Source organism: Caloenas nicobarica, chromosome 19 (genome assembly GCF_036013445.1).
Source record: "Caloenas nicobarica isolate bCalNic1 chromosome 19, bCalNic1.hap1, whole genome shotgun sequence".
Classification (NCBI taxonomy): domain Eukaryota; kingdom Metazoa; phylum Chordata; class Aves; order Columbiformes; family Columbidae; genus Caloenas; species Caloenas nicobarica.
This window is the reverse complement of record NC_088263.1, coordinates 2,527,108-2,546,064: the sequence shown is the minus strand read 5'-3', so window position 1 is coordinate 2,546,064 and position 18,957 is coordinate 2,527,108. Positions and strand designations below refer to the sequence as shown.

The window sequence follows — 18,957 nt, the reverse complement described above, 5'->3', positions numbered from 1 at the left end:
CACCAGCGTTCCGCCGCGGGCTCCCCTTGCTGTCATTTCGACTTAAAAAGAATGAACCCTCTCCGCAACTGCTAACCTAAAGATCCGTAAATCCTTTCAGTTTTAGGCCAGTCTGCTCAGAGAACAAAGATAAGAGTGGTTTGCAAAACACCCGATCACAAAGTACAGACGCTACTGACCTTGCGGCTTTAGACATTTAGCGCCCACACAACTGGGTCTTGCTTCAACACATATCTCAAGACTGTTGGATAAAGTGTCCTTTAGCTGAACATTGCTCATTATACGATAAAATAATTATGTAATGCAATATGCAAATGTGTAACCAATTGGCTCTTTAGAGCTGCCCTGAGTAGCGATAAGATTTTGTATATAATGGCTGTTACTTTTCTCTCCAGCGTGCTGGCTTCATTCCAGCATTCGGACTTGCACAACTCTGTAATAAACAATATTTCTATGTGCTAAATTTGGCTCATCTGTATGCACGGCAAGTAAAAACCCCTGGTTTTGGGACAACACCCACACCCCCCACCAGCACTGGGGCACACTGCTCCAGCTAACAACAATACAGGAGCACAGCAGCAAATGTCGGGGTTCCCGTCTCCCCAAGGCAGCCGCCACTTCTTGGTTGATCCCTGGCAGAGAGCGATGGAAACAGGAAACGGAACCAAAATCAGCCTCACAAAGGAGAAGTGGCTTTTCTCCATTCATAGTTTGACCTTTGCAGGCCCGTCCTTTCAGGATAGCTGCTACAGAGTGGGGAAAAAAAAAATCCTAATTTGTCCTTTGTGAGATCTGTGGCCAAGTGGCAGGATTGTATAGAGCTGTGTTGGTCCAACCCGTTGCAGAAACTCCTGTTGTATTTGCCCATCAGTTTGTATAACTATTGAGGCAAAACCTATGTGATTTAGAGCCCCCCAAAACACTTAGGTCTGTCAACAGACGCCCATGCACCCCAACATTCAGACGAGAGAATGCTATTCCCAGCCACGAGCTGCTGCGACGTCCTTTGGTCCCTCATCTTCCCCCTCTGTCCCCCAGCTGCAGAAGCAGCCCCTGCACAGTTTGAGGTACTGGCCGCTCTGCTGGTGGATGGCTTTACAGGCAGCAGGACTGGCCTGAGCATGGCAGGATCTGGCAGCTCCTCCCTCGACCTGGATATCCTTAGATGCTGATGATATATCGCGATATCGGTATAAACTAGTGACCAGCCCATGGGCACGAGCGATCAGCCAACCACCCTGGTGCGAGCAGCCGCTCCACGCATCTGACGTGCAGCATTTCTCCGAGATGGGAGAACGCCTGGGGTGCCTGTTTTGTTTGCGGCACTGCAGCAAGCTGAACTGCTGCTCAAATCCTCACAAGTGAAGGGTATGAAAGCTTGTCTGTCCTCCTGGGCAGGTGTGAGAGCAGGGGCAGGAGGACTGACAGCACTCTGGCAATTTAATCCATGTCTACATTGCAAAGCAGAGCATTGTCAGGCCAAGCGTAAGCAAAACAAAGCAGCACAGAATGGTTTGGGCTGGAAGTGACCTGCAAAGCTCATCTAGTTCAACCCCCTGCCACGGGCAGGGGCACCTTCCACTAGACCAGGTTGCTCAGAGCCCCATCCAACCTGACCTTGAACACTTCCAATGATGGGGCATCCACAGCTTATTTGGGCACCCTGTTCAGGGTTTCACCACCCACATTGTGAAACATTTCTTATGTGCTATTTAAATCTACCCTCTTTCAGTTTAAAACCATTGGCCCTTGTCCTGTCACTGCAAGGACATCTGCAGATACGTTCTAGTTGCCAACCAGCAAAATGTGGAGTCTAAACTCTGAAGGAAGATGAGGCATTTCTGGCACTTTGCTTAAACCAACTCTAAGATTGAGAGATGCGTCTCCAAACACTCCTACAAGACCAAGAAGGTGTCATTCCTGTAGTTCTGCAGACAGAGGCCTGGCTGGTGAAGTCCTCCGGTGGGGACAAGATGGCCTTGCCAATAAATGGTCCAGGCTCACACAAACTAAACTATTTCTTTAAAGACATTGCACTTTTATTCCTAGACCCAGTCTCTGTGCAACAGATGGGGACAGTCTGAAAGAAGCACTGCTCCTGGGACTAACACATTTTTCTTCAGAAATTCTGGTTTCGGGGACATACCTTTGTAGCCACCGGAAAGGAGAAAGTGGGCTTATGTTCTGTGAAGGTGTTGGCTATTTTTCATGGGGAAGCTGTTGAGAAGGCAAATACAGGCACCTACACTGACTCTGGCCTTCTGGAGGCAAATGACCTGAGCAGCCTCCCCAGTCTCCCTCCCACAGCAAAAACCAAACCAGTCAGAATCTTGTGGGTGGGAACCCAAGCATGCAGATGTTTTCGTGTCCCGGGTGATGCTTGAGAGTGAAGGAGGAAGCAGGAGCAGTCTGAAGGATCCGGGCAGTGTATGCTCTGCCCCAACTCAACAGACACGTGTTTGCAGGGAAGTGCCCGATGTCCACCCTGGAGCCCTCAGATATAAAGTAAACCCAGCAACAAGGAGTTTCCCCACTTCTAATTTTGGCAGCTAGCACTGCCAGGCACAGAATACCAAACGGATGAGTTTTGCCTGCTTTCTGCTTATTGCATAGCTGAGTTAACCCCACATTTCTGTTTACCTCCACCCCATCGCCTGGGGCAGTTTCAAGGTTGCACCGATGCCTTTGCAAAGCTCGCGCTGAAACGGGCACGAAGCCGTCGTTTTATTTATTGCATGGAGCAATGGAAAGGAGAATTGCCTGACGCATCGCAGCTTGGCCCACACGCTCCTTGTGGTCCCTGTGGCTTGGGGCCAGGCTGCAATTGGAGCCTGGCCCGGGCCCCGCCTTTCTCCTCTTTTTAAAGGTTGTGAAAAGCAGTCGCTGTCAGTTTGCTGCTCCGCTGCTTCCTCTTTTGATTCGTTGCGAAAGGAGAAAGCACTTCATGTCTTGGCGTGAACTCCTTCCCCCCTGGCTGGTGATCGCAGCAGGACTGACGGGCATCATGCTGCTTTGTGTCTCCACTAAAGATGTGCCCGTCGCACCTCTCAGGACCAAGGTAAGGGTGTCCGCCTGCCCGAGGGGCAGCCAAGCCGGGGGTCAAGCGGGGCAATGAGCAGTGGACCTTCTCATCTGTGGGGCTGCTGCTTAAGCAGAGCGTGCCCATTTCTTTGTGCAAACCGGGCATTTAAATTGGTGTGGTTTGCTGCTTTTTACTTTCTTTGCACTACTGAGTTATTTATTAGCCTGAAATAAGCTGAGGAGGGGACTAGAACAAGACTGTGAGGATGGGTTGGCATCCTCCAAGATGCTGTAGCTTTTTGAAGCAAAACCAAGCCAACCTCTTTGGCTGGTCAGGGAAACACAGGCTGGATATGGCCCATGGATCAGCGGAGATGCTCACCCAGGCTGAGGAGAGACAGCCCATGTCAGGAGCTACCCAGAGCAGCAAAGGACTAAGGTGTCAGAGGAAGGAAAGAGCTAGGTGCCTCTTGAAACTCAGCAGGAATTTGGCCCTGAACTGCTGCTTCTGTCTTTAAATAAAAAAAAATTCTCTTCCATGCCTTCTCCTCTTCTGCCCTCTCTTGATTTTAACTGAAGAGCCAACCTGCTGTAGGCAGCGGGGTCAACTCTGCCCAGTGCCCAGGGGGTTAATACCCATCCGCTCAGCCTCCCGCTGCACTGCGGCCGAGGTGAGATTGGTGGCACGCTATGGTTTACTCAAACAGAAGTAGGTTAACCTGCATTTTTAGAGACACTACCCCTCCTCCACACTCAGAAACAAAATTTGATTTAAAAAATACCCTTATTGCTCCATTATGCTCCTCCCTGGTGTTGAGCTGGGGCAGAAATGTGGTGATGCCCGCTCCTCCCTTGAGCTCCCAGCAGCACACTCTCGTTTTGTGAAGGAGGAAAAAAATCCAGGTTTCTCCACCAATACCATTCATTTCTTCCTCTTCTGCGGCAGCCGACGTGTCCCTGCGAGAAATACGAGCTGTCACTCATGTGGGAGGATGCCAGCAGGCTCAGGCAGGGAGCTCCATCCTCCTTCCGCCTTTCTGCTCCGGCTCCCGTCCCACCAGTTCCTGGCCTGGGCATTGGGTCTGGTGCAGCTGGGAGCTCCCAGGAAGGCAGCAGGCAGCCAGCTCTGCTCAGAGGCTGCAGCCAGGCTCTGTTTCATGCTAAAACCCTTCTGATGGTATTAACATCAACCTTTCAGGAGGCTTCACCTCCCACTCAGTCACAGCTACAACTATTTCTGTGCAAGACAGAGCTTAGACCATGCACTACCACGTACCTCACAGATCTCATTATTTTCTTTCCTATCTGTATAGGACGTGTCCCAGTTTGGGGTCATGTCCCAGTCTGGGGGAGAGGAGGAGACCCTAGACCAGCACTGGGGGTATTTTGAGTGTGGGGACATCCAGAACAGCCACAGAGCTGTACCCCAGTGGGCTCGCATTTCCTAACCCTCACATATGAGGTGCAGCTCAGCAAGGTTCAGTCAGCAGCAAATGGACCAGATGCTGGGTTGCGAAAAGACTAGGGAAGCCCTTGGCATCACTGCTGGGCAACAGGAGAACTGTCAATGGACGAGGTGTTGAGAAATCTCATGTTTGCTGCTGCTGGTTCTGCCAAGCCACTATCTTGGTCTCCTCAGGGCCGCTGCCCTGGACAGTGTATGTGCTGGTTGGTCCCGGCGTGCTGCAGGTCTGGCACACATCGCGGCAAACCCAGCCCGTGTTGCACCATCTCTGCAGTGGGGCATCAAACCGCTGTGGGAGTCTCTGGTTCCTCGGAACCAGAAGCAGACAGCAGCCTTCCAATTCCTGCACAAAAGCCTTATCTCGTTAGCAAATGAACCCAGCAGCAGTTTGAGTCCCAAAATCAGATGAGAGCTGTATGGTTCCATCTCCTGCTGCTTTAGGACCTGTTTTTCCTGAGCTCCAGATGGCTCAGCTCTCAGTGGAAAGCCTCTGCCTGGTTTCAGGAACAGCTACAGAACATGCCACTGGAGGTCTGATACATTCCTGGGTTTCTCTTCACTCCTGTCGCTCCTCACGTATAGTCAGAAATGCAGATGTTTCCCTGCAAATCCACATCATCTTCTGGCTTCACCTTTTCTTTGCATGTAGAAAGCAAACTCAAATACTGCAGTGCAGGCCCATGGGTTACCCGGAACACCTACGTAATGCTGAGTAACCCTACAGTAATAAAGCAGCATGCGTTCAGTGGTATTTATATAGAATGTTTTGGGGGTTTTCCAGTATGGCATTGTTCTGGATGCTGGCTCATCCTGCACCATCCTGTTCATCTACCAGTGGACCACCACCAAGGGAAACAAGACCGGGGTGATCAGGGAATGCAGCTCCTGTCTGGTGCAAGGTAAGGTGCCCAAGTCATGCTCAGTGGTCTGTGGGACTGGCATGGGACAGATGGAGATCTGTGCATGGACCATTGCAAAAATTCCCTCGGCTCCTGTATCATCTAGCTATACACCAAAATCGTGGTGACAGTGAAGCTTATTTTCAGCCTGGATCTTCTCAACATGAGCAGATTTAACCATACGCACCTGGACGTCTGAGCACTTGGCAGTAGCAGGTGACAGTTTATTGCCCTGCTGCGGGCAGGGAAGCACACAGAGGGGCTGGGGGCATCCTGATGTCCCCAGAGATCAGTGGCAGAGCCAAGGTTGCTGAGCTTCTCACCCAGGCAAGACAGTGAACAGCAACAGAGACAAATCTGGCTGCAGGGTGACTCCTGGTATCTTCTGCCTCCTTGTGACTGGGCAGTAAGTGGTGCAGCTCCAGGACAACCGAGGTGTGAAGGCTCTGACCCCCTGCATGGGGTTTGACAGCACAAACATGAGTTCAATTTGGTTTTAAGTGTGACATTTTGGAGAATATTTGGGTCTTCCTCACTACCTTGAATCAGTTTGGCGCTGCCAAAGTACCCTGAAAGGGTTTCATGCATTAATGCTTGGGGTTTGCCTTCCCTATCTCTCAATCTTGCTTTGATGTTGAAACCTAATTATAGCACGATACTGGGAAACCCTTGAACTTTCAGTAGCAGTGTGCTGTGGGAGGGCAACTGCACAGCAAGCAGACAAGAGGGTTTGTGCCCTTGCAGACTGTAAGCAACACAAACCGCACACAGAAGATGCCATAAGGGCTCCCTGAAACCTTGTATGTGTCCCTTGCCTGCTGCCATGTTCACTGGTTGGGTTAAAAACAGCAACTGTAGCTCGGTGCAGCAGTTTGTCAGCAGCAGGAACAAGAAGTCCAGGCAGGTCTCTTCCCCAAATGTGAGAAGTCCTCTGTCTGCACGGCAGGGTGGTCACAGCTTTCAAGTGGCCACAGACAAGCCACAGCTCACCCCTGTACAGGGCCCAGGAGAGCAAAGCACGCGGTGATGGAGTCACACAGCCAGGAAGCTGAGTGAGCCAGAGGCTGGGGAAGTAAGGCTATTTCTGGGCAATGGCTCAAAACCAGCATTTAAGAGCTCCTTGAACCTTGCTGTGAGGTTGGTCAAGGCTTGCACATAGCTTCCCTCCACCCAGCACCAGCTTTCTCTAGAGCAGAGGTGTCTCACTTGCAGGCACAGGGCTCAGAAGCCACCTCTGCCAACACAAGAGGAAGTGGTTGCAGGAGAGAGCTGACACAGCCTCACTCTGTCTGCACGGCAGTGGGTCCTTTTGCTTATCTTTTATAGTGGCTAAAGTCACATTTCTTCCTCTGTGAGCTGGGACAGCCTCAGCTGTTGCAGCTGTCCTGTGGCTGATGTGTGGTCATTCACGGGACATCTCAGCAGCAGAGCTAGGGTTCCCTGTGAGATTTGGGATTTACATAAAATCATAGAATCATTTTGGTTGAAAGAGACCCTCAAGATCATTGACTCCAACCGTTAACCTGCCCCTGGCACTGACCCATGTCCCTGAGAACCTCATCTCCACGTCTGTTCAACCCCTCCAGGCATGGGGACTCCACCACTGCCCTGGGCAGCCTGTTCCAAAGCCTGACAGCCCTGCAGGTGCTGTTGTGCTCTCCATGCCGTATTTTAGCAGGAGGAACTACTCCATTCCTCATAGGACTGCAACCTCTTGGGTAACAGCTCTCACACTTCTCCCTTATCTTTCCTCTAGAAATTTCATTATTTCCCCTGGTCCTCAGGTCTGGGAATCTCCAACTACTCAGATTCTCCTCAGAATGTAGAGAAGAGCTTGGAGTCATGTTTGAACTGGGCCCAGAAAGAGATCCCAGAAGAGCAGCACAGCCAAACCCCCCTCTACTTTGGAGCATCCGCCAGCATGAGGCAGCTGAAGTGAGTGAATGTTGCAAACCCACACCCAGAGATCAGCACACGTCACACGGATCATTCCGTAAATGAATCTCACCCTGTCTGCTCTGCAGTGTGTTCCATCCCCAACCTGATGGTCAGGTAAACCTTCTTCGGGTCCCCATGCTCGAGGGGAGTAGGGCATGGCTGTGTCTCCACACTGTCCCCCGCCAAGGAGCTGTGATGAAGGCAGTCTTGCTACCGCTACTAGTCTGTGTAAAGTCTCCTTCACAATTAGTGCTTGGGAAAACACCTGTCAGTCTGGAAGCTGAAGTGTTTTCAGTTTATGTGGTAACCCGCATGGGTTTGCAGGGTTTGGGAGCAGCAGTGGGAAGATCCACCTTATCATACACACTTAAGTGGACCCTGTTCTCTGTTATCTCATTACTGGGACCTCTGTCTCCTTTTATATACTGGGGAAAAGTTCTGGAGGGGGTCAGGTCACTGGGTAAATGCCACAGGATCCTTCAGTGGCAGAAAGTACTAAACTCCCAAATTCTTGAACAATGACACAACTACTCAAATCACCCTCCCTGCCATTCTTGCCCCAGTGTCCTGGGAGGGGAGAGGGACAGAGCAGCAGGAGCGGAACTGTCACTGTGTCTGTGCTACCACCCAGAGTGGGGAGCGCAGCAGAAGCCCTGCAGCTGTGCCCCCAGTGTGGGCTGCTCCGGTAACAACAACTGTGCCTTCTTTTTCTTTCCTGTTTAGCCTCACCCATCCTACCCTCCCTGACGGTGTCCTTGCAGCCCTGACTGTGGCCCTGAAGTCATCCCCCTTTGACTTCCAGAGGGCACAAATCCTGTCCAGTCCAGACAAGGAAGCATTCAATTGGGTTGCTGTTAATTATGTCCTGGGGAACTTCTTCAAGGTAAAGGATGATACTGGCTGGGGAGTACAGAACTGAGCTGAGCAATTACCATTCACAAACAGCCACAGAAACATATGGAGAGACCATTAAAGCCCTGCACTTTAAACAACGCTTAAAAGAACGGCTTGCACTGCCTTTTAGAGGAGGCAGGTTATATCCAACACCAGCTGGCTGGGGGATTTGTGAGACTGTTAAAACTGGATTGAAGGACCAAACCTCTAATCTAGCCTTTCCTGGGCATGTTCATGCCCTAACAGATGTGAAGCTTTTTGGACAGCACATCCAGGATGCTCACATAGACAGCCCTATGTGGCCTGGCCCTGGGGTATCACCAAGAACCCCACTGCCCTGAGTCCCTGTAGCTCTAGCTCAGCACCACCAAACAGGCATTGCTGCTGTCTGTGGGCTGCTGTGGGATTGCCACTGGAGCCCAGCTGTCCCACAGGGCATCCCGTAGAGGGTGGACAGAGATACAGAGTCTTTTGCTGCAAAAGCCCGTCAAATTTCCTCTCATTGAAACGCGAGCAAGAGCACAGCTGGGTGTCTCAGCACAGGGGCCTGCTCTGTACTCAGAAGGTACTCGCTAAACAACAATAATACATTTAAGTTTCCTCGCTCTACCCATGGCTTCTCAAGCCAAGGGGTCTCAAGAAGAACTCCAAGGCACTTCCGAGAGCCAGCAGCAAGTGTGCACTGGCCACGGGCAGAATGCTCACACCCACAGTCAGCGCAAACTGTCCTGCCTGTTACCGCCATCTCCAGCACTGCCAATAATCAGTTCTGCAAGCCAGCGGGAGATGAAACCACAGGGTTCATCTGACAGGAGGACCACTTTAGTATCAAGGCAGCACGTGAAGCGCCTATCTGTCCACCTGGAAGCTTCCTTCCCACTCCCCACCGCCACCATCCTCTCTTCTCTCCCTTGCTCTTACCTGCTGAGACCCTTGAACAGCTGTGCAGGATGGTGAACCCTGTTTGCTCTTGCTGGCTGTATGGAGCTCTCGTGCAGCTGGCAGTGCTCGCACAATGGCTCCTCTGTTCCCTCCAAAGCCACCAGTCCAGCATCCTCCTGTCCTGTGAGGAAGAAAACAAAAAAATAGCATTGGGCTGTACTGTAACAGAAAGCTGTTTTCTCTCTCTGTGCACTAATGCTTGAATCTGACCATGACCCAGACAAAAGAGTCTGAAGAACTGACCTCTCTGTTTCTTTTTGGGTCAGTACGACTGGCGAGGACAGTTAGTCCCCTCCGGGAAGGGGACAGCAGGAGTCCTGTCCGTGGGAGGAACCTCAGCACAGCTCACTGCCGTGGTAGAAGAAGAGAACCAGGCACCAACAGAGGGAGTGAGGCTGCAGCTGTACGGGCAGACACACAGCGTGTACACTCGCCGCTGTCCCTGCCATGGCACGGACCAGCTCCGCAGTAGCCTGCTCTCCACGCTCATTCAAGTGAGTATCTGCGTGAAGGACATTTGCAAAATTCCTGGACAGAATATTAACCCTCTGCACTGAATGACAGTTGCATAAGGCATAGCTGCTGGTGGGTAAAATGTCACAGTGTTTAATAGAAGGTATTTGCATATATCTAAAAAAGTCCACTGCTTTTGTCAGACATACTCTCTATGCCCAAATCGATATCCTCCAAGCAGATACACAGGCACCAATTCCAGAGTTTCCTACTTGCAGGCTCTATTTGCCTCCTTACTTAATACACACGAGCACAGAATCACTCTCCAGAGGTGCTAAGATCACCTTCAGGGTGGAGCAAGGCAACAGCTTGTCTCCTCTGAACTGCTCCTCTGTCCTAGAAGGGGAGCCTAAACAGCACCCAGGAACCAAGTGAGACCTTCCATTTGGGTTCTTTCTGTCCTTTGCTGACTTTAACCCTGAAGTAGTCTTTAAAAGAGCAATATTTCATTTTGGAAACATGCAGGTGTTTTGGTTCTTCCAAACTTTATTTCACTTGAGGGGGAGGTGGCAGCATCTGACGCAAATTCAGGAATCATTTCAGTCTCCACCAAAACTGACTTTTTCAGAAAGAAACGACTCACTGCCCACCCACTTGCCTCCCTATAAACCACATGTCCCCTCATTTGAGACCTGAACGTCCCACATGGAGACTCACTTCACCACAGTTATATTGGGCAATTTCTAGAAATAAGAAGCACTTTGGAGTTAAGCCATTTGGAAGGCAGACCTCTTTCTTGCAGCTACAAAGAGTACAGGATTCATTGAAATTGTGGTTTTGGCCTAAGGGAGAGCAGGTAGAGCTGGGACTCCTCAGCACCCCACAGCAGGTCTGGGCATTGCAGCTTGCCCTGAACTCTGCCGGAGCTGGGAGCCTCCTGCACCAGCCTGGGTTCACTAGTTGAGATAAGGTTTGGCAAACCTTTTACAGCCTTTCTGCTCATTTACATCATTGCGGTGCCAGAGGAAAACTGTTCTTCACTGTGTTGCATTTTGTATTCCTTTGTGAAGGCCTGGGATGCCAACCTCCTCTCTTGCTGCCTCTGTCCTTGTTTTATTCTGCCTCTAGGAACAGAGAAGTGCTAAGACCGTGTCTAATCCCTGCTGGCCCCTCTCCTACTCCCGGGAAGTGCAGTGGCATTCAGTGCACACAGGGCCTTGTGCTGTCAGCGATGACACATCGGACATCCCTGGCCCTGAGGTCTTCAACATCACCGGCTCCAGCAATCCCACCGCCTGCATGAGGCTCCTGCAAAGGCTGCTCAACTCCTCCTCTTCCTGCAGCTTCTTCAAGCATCCCCTCAGCAGTGTTTTCAAGCCCTCCCGGACCAGGTTTCTGGTGGGTTCTCATTTACGCTGGGGTAGGCAACTGGTATGGAGAACCCATGAAATGAGACAAGTTTGGTCATTAACAAATACAGTAGGAACAGCCACACTGTTCCAGTATTTGGGTGGTAAAATGCTGGCCCAGGTTGCTGAGAGAGGTGGTGGATGCCCCATCCCTGGAGACATCCCAGGCCAGGCTGGACGGGGCTCTGAGCAACCTGAGCTGGTGCAGATGTCCCTGCTCATGGCAGGGGGGGCACTGGGTGAGCTTTGAAAGTCCCTTCCAACCCAAACCATTCTATGATTCTATGACACTGTGCCCTCTGCTAGCCAAGAGGGCCAGTGCTCACGCTGCACACACAGACTCCTGCCCGTTCCCCCTCATTGGCACAAAGCTGTCCGAACATGGAACACAGCTTCCCACTGCTGACTGCGGCAGAGCTTTCTTCATCCATGCCTCAGAAACAACTGCTTGTGAGACAAACGTTGGAGCTCCGCAGAGCTCTACAGGAGCTCAGGTGAGCCAGCAAGGATAGAGCAGTCGGGACTTGTGTGCTGAGAAGCTCTTCCCACACCAAGCGTGTGGTGAAGCTGAAGCTCCTCTGCCACTCTGAGCAGACACCTGGGCATGCTCGTATCCGAGACCTTGGATCTAGCATCCAGAGTCACTGAGATGTTAAGCCAGGACCACCTCAAGATCCTAGGAGAAGCCAAATGCATTTCCGTGAATGCAGAGGGAGGAACTTCAGAAGTCCCCCATGGACACTGTGCCAAGGAGTGTAAGGACCAGCCTGCTGATCCAGGCAGGGGCAGGAAGGCTGCTGCATGCAAGCTAGCAGCAGTCCTATCTCCATCTCCAGACAGAAACACATCTGCTTGTTTTCTTTGCACCCAGAGGCACTTGTAGCCACCACAGACAGGGCACCCTGGAGCCTGATGATTGTTACTGCTGCTGTTATAGGTGATGTCTGAGGCCATGGATTTCACGAGAGAAACCATACCCTCTCCGGACTTGGGCCAGGCAGTCAACAGGCTTTGTGGAATGTCCGTCAAAGAGGTAACTGTGGAATAACTTAGTGTGCAGGGAGAGTGGGATGCAAGGAACAGTCTGTTGTGAAAGCCCGCAGGGCTCAGACTGAGAGAATCTGGATTTGCCAGTTTTTGTTTGAGTTGTTTTGGGTTTTTTTAAATCCCTTTTTTTACTTTGAGGAAACAGGCTCCCCTTATTTCCCTTCCTCTCAAATCCCAGCTGATGCTGGTAACACCTGGGCTCAATTAAATGAAAAGCCACAAGTACCTTTTACTGGATATTCGGGATCAAACAGGAAGGCTGTCTACTCACTCCCATGCATCACTTTGGCCTTCCTGTTATCCTCCAGTCCAAGGAGCACATCTCCTCAGACTCCAGGGGCTTTCCCATTTCACCTGGGCCCACAGAGATCAAGCCAGGGGGAATCTGTAAATTATTTTCCTCAAGTGGTGACTTATGAGGTCACCCTCACTTGCACCTACACTGACCAAACATCCCCAGTAACATTCAAACTGAACAATTTCTACAGGGTTTGCTAATGGGGTAGCAAAGCCCATAAGCAGTTCCTTAAAGCTTTCTCTTCTGGATAGAAAAGAAAGATCTTGTTAATATTCCTGTTGAGAGAAAGGCTGTGGCATTAACTCAATCTAATTAGAGAGCAGAGAGTCATACTAAGCAGTTCACCTGCAAGGCAACTGTCGGAGACCTGGCTGCCAGCCCTGCTGCTCTTGGAACCACCTGGTCTTTAATAAGATGGGAACAAAGGCACTAAGAGATGACACTGGTTCCCAGACCACAGCCCAGTGGGTGCAGGAAACAGGGTTTCAGACTGCACAGGAGACAAAACACTTCTCCAGACAGACCCAGAGCATTAGAGAGGCTAGAGCAGGCCTGAAGTTCAGCTACTGAATATTTACTCCCCCCCGCCCCCCAATCTTCTTTTGGAAATGACACCAGCTGGTCAAGGAGTCCCAAACAAGCTTGGATACACTTGCTGATTACTGCCTCGTGTCTGCCTTCATCTTTCATCTCAGCACAAAGGGATACACGTTTGACTTGGACAGGACTGTCTGGACTGCATTCCAGAAGAAGGTCAGTTAACTACAGTGTGGTATTTCTAATTATGAGGGAGGGCTGGTTTCAGTAAAGCCAGCCTGTCCCTAACTCCTACAAGCCCTAACTAGCTAGGTTTCTCCAGTAAGATGTTTTTGCAAAATAAATTCACAATTGTCATAAGATAAACAAGAAAACCAGTCTCAGAGAGCTATAGATTAGACTTGTCCCAAGTGAAAAACAGATGGGTCAAAATCTAACCTGAAGCAATATAATCTTTAACAGTCTATGCCCAAGAGGGAAGTATGGTTTTATCACCACTTAATGCTAAGGACAAACTGCTGATAATATTTCCTGAGCCAAAAGATGCTGCTCCACCTCTTTGCAATCACCTTTATACTAGCAAGGGTTTATAACTGGCTTATAAGGTCTGAAATTGCTTCAGGATCTGGAACCCCTAAGAAAAGGAGGATTTGATTCAAGTTCTTCCCTTCGCACAAGAAAAGAAAGCTTATTCCCAGACTTCTTCTCAACTCACCAGCAAAGGCCTGGTCCCACTGAGCAGGGCAGTTCAGTCAGCCACATGATGATCATTGGACTAAGGCAAGGGAGTGAGGCAGGTCCAGGGTCCAGCCTAAGAGCCCAGCCTAGAAAGCCAGAAACAAAGCTACTTAAAACATAAGTCTGAGGTTCAATCAGGGCCAGAGACAGAACTACTCATAATGCAGACCTGAGGCCCATCTGGAAAATCCAGTCAGGAAGCAGAAGGAACAGCACATACCTACAGCCCAGCTCAGGAAAGAAGTTGCTGCCCAGGCCAGAGCTTAAATGGAGCTCCCAGCCCCACAGGCAAGGGGGTGGGTGAAGTGCCAGGTGAGACTGGTCAGAGCAATTAAGGCCTATTAGTGCACTGACAGTGGGAAAGCTCCTCATTTCAAGGTTAATCCTTGGATCAGTCTCAAATAAAGTATAGGAGGCCTTAGGCCTGCGGACAGAAACACAGCTAGGGTCTAGACTGTCTCCTTCTCTTGTGACCTCTCCTCCTTTTCATGCCAATAGATGGGTGACCCATCATCTGGCTGGACTCTTGGGTACCTGCTGAATCTGACCAACACCATCCCCCAGGACAGCCCAACCTTCCTCAAGGGGATTGAACCAGGGGTCTGGTCCTTGCTCCTCATCCTCTTTGTCGTGCTGCTCACTGGCTCGTTCATGCGTATCTCGTACCGAGTGATGGTCAAGGAAAACAGCTTCAGTAACAGGAACAGCAGCGTTTTTGATGACAACTGACAGTTATTCTGGAACTTGATACTCTTGCCAGGGGTACATACAGAAATCACACAGATGTGGAAGATGCAAGTGACTTTTCTGGAGGACTTCCAGAGCCTTATTTCAACTTGCCAACACTTGCACTACTGTCCACTGAGACAACAGATCCTGCTCTGCAGGAAGCCTGTGATTCCTGGTGGATCACAAGCAATTTGTTCTCCAAATGAGAGAGTACCCTGCACAGATCTTGCTTGGGCTGCAGCTGAGATTACTCATGTCAACCTAACGAGGCGATGCCTCTGAGCAAGCAGGCCCTGAGCTATTGTACAGTTAATATTGAATAATCCTGTCTAATCAGAAGAGGTGGTATCTGAAAAAAAGTGCTCTGTCCTCCGCTGTGCCCACAAGAGAGACAATACCTCCAGTATTGCCACTAGTGAAGACTGGAACAGCGTTAAAATGTAATCAGAATATAACGGCCAACTGGTTTCCATGTTCTAAGGAAGAAAGCAGGTATTTTCTGCCTGATCTGTCTGTTCTTCCACCTCAGGGATGGTATCCATGCATCTGATCCATTCTGCTGACCAAGAATCCTTCAAAAGCAATGTTTTTTAGTCTTGCCATCCACAAAATGTGCAGAGCATCAAAGGAGAAACAAAATGCACAGACGCACAGCTGAATTCCTGTCTCTCAGCTGAGTCATGGCAACTCGGGGTTAAAATTGTCAATTTAAACTCTTTAATTAGGACTTAAATTAACACATTTCATTTCACATCTACTCAAATCAGGTGCATGGTGGGCTGAGGTTCACCAGTTGGTTCATTTGCACTGAGCTGCTTGTCTCGCTGACTCTGGAAATGAAGTGTCTCATCTAATACTGTCCTTTTGAGAAGAGCAGACCCAGGGACAGAAGCTTTCCTAATTGTCAGTCCAATGACTTTCACCTTAGACTGTGACCAGAGTTACTTTATAATCCAATACTCAGGATTCCTCTGGGACTTGGCAGTCATTTCAGTTCCCCTGGTCTGTTCTGCTCGTCTAAAAGGTGAGGTGCTGTACAAATACCTCATGGTATTGTGAAGAAAAGGGCTGGGTTCAGACAAATAGTGTTCTTTGACTAAAACATTTGGAGTTCACTTCTTGGATTTCTTCAGAGACTTAAACACACAGGCTGTTAAAATCCTAAGAGAGAAGTGTCTCCTACTCATTTCAGAGTACTTTAACTAGAAATTTAAATGTTCACAGATGCAATGATGTGCCTTGCAGGATTTTTAAAGCTACCGTGGCACCCATATCCTTTCAAATCTGATTATTAATTGCTTGTGCTCCCAACTCATATATAGGACATGCTCCCTCCCCCATAATATTGGGACATTCATAAATTTTCAGGCCAATTAATGAAGGTTTGGAACCTGTCAGTCAAGTTTGGAGGGGTGTGGAAACAGACTTAAGCTTCATATTCATTTCTTTGAGTTGCACGCTGGATATTTTTAATTATATCATGTTATTAAAGATGTTTTAGTAGACTGTCTGTGTTATTCTTGGCAAGAGATCAAAGCGGGGGTTTCACTGTGAACACAGAGCATTTCAGTGAGGAGGATGGGGGATGCTGATTTTGCCTCTGTTTACTCAAGAGCTGTTAGGCTGTGTACTTTCAGGGTACACAATGAGAACCCCTGAAGGCACATTCTTCCCAGTGGCAGGCCAGCAGCAAATGACTTCAGATAACCTGGCTGCTGGTATTTAGTTGATGAGAGATGTGTCTATGTCTTTGATGTGTTCTTTGCTCAAACCATCTGAAGAAAGTAGGACAGATACAGGCAAGTCTGCATACAAAAAAAAATTAAAAAGAGGTTATCAGGGAGTCAGCGATATCAGGGAAATTCCTGAGAATTCATTCCTCCCACAGCTGGAAATGCGATCATTGAACAGAGCTCTGTGACTGTCAGCACTGGGGGATTCCTGGCTGAGATTTGCTACCTGCCCAAGAAGAATCCTGCCACTGTCAGAAACGGAAATAAGGCAGTGAGATGCCAGGAACCCCACGACTCCAGGTGTTCTGGCCTGCTCAGTCATTACACCTGCTTGATTTTGAAGACTAGATCACAGAGTCCAAGAGAAAAGACATTGGCTGGACCTTCCCCAAGCTCTTGTTTAGAAGCTTCGGGACTTCCATGCAGATAACAAGTGAGCAATTAGGCAAGAAGCTCAGCACCGTCCTCCTGATAGTTTACTTTTGCCTCACACGTGCCACTGAGCTGTATTGAGTGACAGCACATACAGCCAGCGTAACTTACCCCATTAAATCCGTGATGCTTGAGCCACCACTTGACATCAAGCCACCACTCTGCGAAGACAACCCACGACCACTTGATTTCGAGCAGATCTTAAACTCCTGAGCTAAAAGCTGCTGTTCTCATCAGTGAGACATTTTGATGGCTGAAGTTCTTCCCTCGCTGGTCCACACACTGCAGGCAGCAGCTCTGCTCCCTCCTTTCCCATAACTCCTCCCAAGTACCACTGCCTCTGTCTTCTCCTGCACGCAGGTCCTGGGGGCAGGCAGGGGTGGGCAGATTTGTTCTCGTATAACAACTGTGCACCAGCAGCTGGGCTTGGAATGGGCAACACTGATGGTGCTTAACATTCTCCTTCTATCTGGCGGAAAAAACAAAACAAAACACTCATAGAGGCATTTAGTGGATGATGAGCTAGACTGGTATTTTAAAAGCCCTGAAGTGTGTTTTTAGTCATAAAAAAGGCAAAAAAATAATAACATTGGGAATGTATGAGAAGAATGGAAACTAATAAAAGTAACATGTTCCTTTCTCCCAGTTCTCTGTAGAAGTAGCTCCTTCATGTCAGCACTACATGAATTTGGAGAATTAATCCCCAGATTACCTGGACAGCAGAAATCTACTTAAAAGGAGATTCTAGATTAACTCACTTTGAAACGAAGACATTTGCAGCCCTTTGGTTACAATGTAATTGTGGAAATTATTAATAATGAAGGCTTTCTAACTGTCCATAAATTCTTCATGTTTATACATAGCTCCCTCACTTCTCACTCAGCCTGAACCATGGGAGAGCTGTTCTGGCAGATATCTTCTCACATGTAATTGCAGTTCTGCTACTGTCAGCAAGTATCAATAAGAAGGAAATCAAAAGTATTAGATACAAAAATTGGCACCAGAAAGCAATTTCTGTAGTTTAGCTCCAGAAACACAAGAGGTTAGCTGACCTGCTGCTGGCTAGAGCAGCCTAAATTTCATTTCAGCATGTTTGTAGGAGTGTATTAGCTCTTGTCTTTCTTCCAGTTCATACCATTTCCAAAGCATCGTGGATTCCCAATCAGCACATCCCGTCTGGGTTGTACCAATGAATTCCCATGAAAACTGAAAGAAATAACAGTTTATTGCCTGCAGTCCCATTCTGCAGCACGAAGTTCAGCACCACAGGACCAGAGTTGTTCCTTTCTTCCCATTCTGACGCACGCAGGCTCCCCAGGGTTGTAGGAGCCAAGTCCTAACCTCCCTCTCGGTACCTGGCCGTAGAGAAGTGATGCTTTTGAGGTACGAAGATTTCACAGGACACTTACGGATGAATTAATTCACTGGGATTTCACAGACCTCCTCGCTCTTGTTGGCAAGTCATGAAGTCACGCCTGCTTCAAGAACTTTGCAAAACTTGTCATAAGGCTGAGCTCCAGCTTCCCATTAGTAACGCAAGGATTGTAACTCCTCCTCTCCTTAAGATACTGTCCTGCCTGTGGAGATGTCCTGTTCAGTGGTAAGGAAAGGCCTCTGGAATAGCAAGTGTAGGAACAATGTGCAACACCAGACACTGCAGTACTTGCATTTATTTAAGATGTTTGGGGCTGTAATACGAAACAATAATGAAATAACTTGAAATCCACAACCACTGGTGGAGAAAATCCAGCAGAACATGAGAGAAATGCTTTTTAGGATGGCTGGATTTAAAGATCAATCACTATAGCTTTATTTTCCTCTTATACCATACCTATGATCATGTATCTGAATATCTTACGAAGTAGGAAGCCACATGATGTTTATATCCTGCCTCATGGACTGTCACTCCTGCTTCAGGAGCTAAGTCAGAACATGCTGAAATAGATGGAAATTCTACCAGAATAACAAGCCCAAATGAATACTGGGGTGAGTAAAACCTCTCTTAATATAAAAATCCTTCTATAATGCCATCAAACCTAGGCAAGTTCAAGTGTTTTGATGTTTTGCAAGTGCAAACACCTCTGTGTTCTTGCGGAGACCAGGCCAAAGAGGTGAAATATTCAGAGCTTTCTTGCAGTGAGGTGCTTTTAGATCCCCTGTTCAAGTCAGATAAACACAGAGCATAAGCTGTCACTGCCCTGAGTGTGTAATGACAGGGATTAGTCACAAGAGGGAGGCTGGCAGGACAGCGCCTTGAGCCTTAGGGAACAGCTCTAACATAGCTGGTAGCTGGTCCTACCACAAATCAAATACATTAGCAAGCAGGCTCATCTGGAAGCTTGTCAAGGAGCCTCCTGATGTGGAGACAGGTGAAAGACACACTGCGGAATGAAGATCTCTGTGTGGGATGTGAAAGCACCTC

The 18,957-nt window shown here is 48.9% G+C and overlaps 1 protein-coding gene across 1 annotated transcript; it reads left to right on the top strand.

Annotated features, from left to right (window-relative positions):
• The first annotated feature begins 2,944 nt into the window (after positions 1-2,944).
• LOC135996445 (ectonucleoside triphosphate diphosphohydrolase 2-like) lies at positions 2,945-14,370 on the top strand. The gene is made up of 9 exons (XM_065648445.1): positions 2,945-3,058; positions 5,268-5,385; positions 7,170-7,320; positions 8,047-8,206; positions 9,426-9,653; positions 10,741-11,010; positions 11,959-12,054; positions 12,985-13,119; positions 14,140-14,370. The coding sequence occupies exons 1-9, from the start codon at positions 2,945-2,947 to the stop codon at positions 14,368-14,370; spliced, it is 1,503 nt and encodes a 500-aa protein (XP_065504517.1).
• Positions 14,371-18,957: the final 4,587 nt, after the last annotated feature.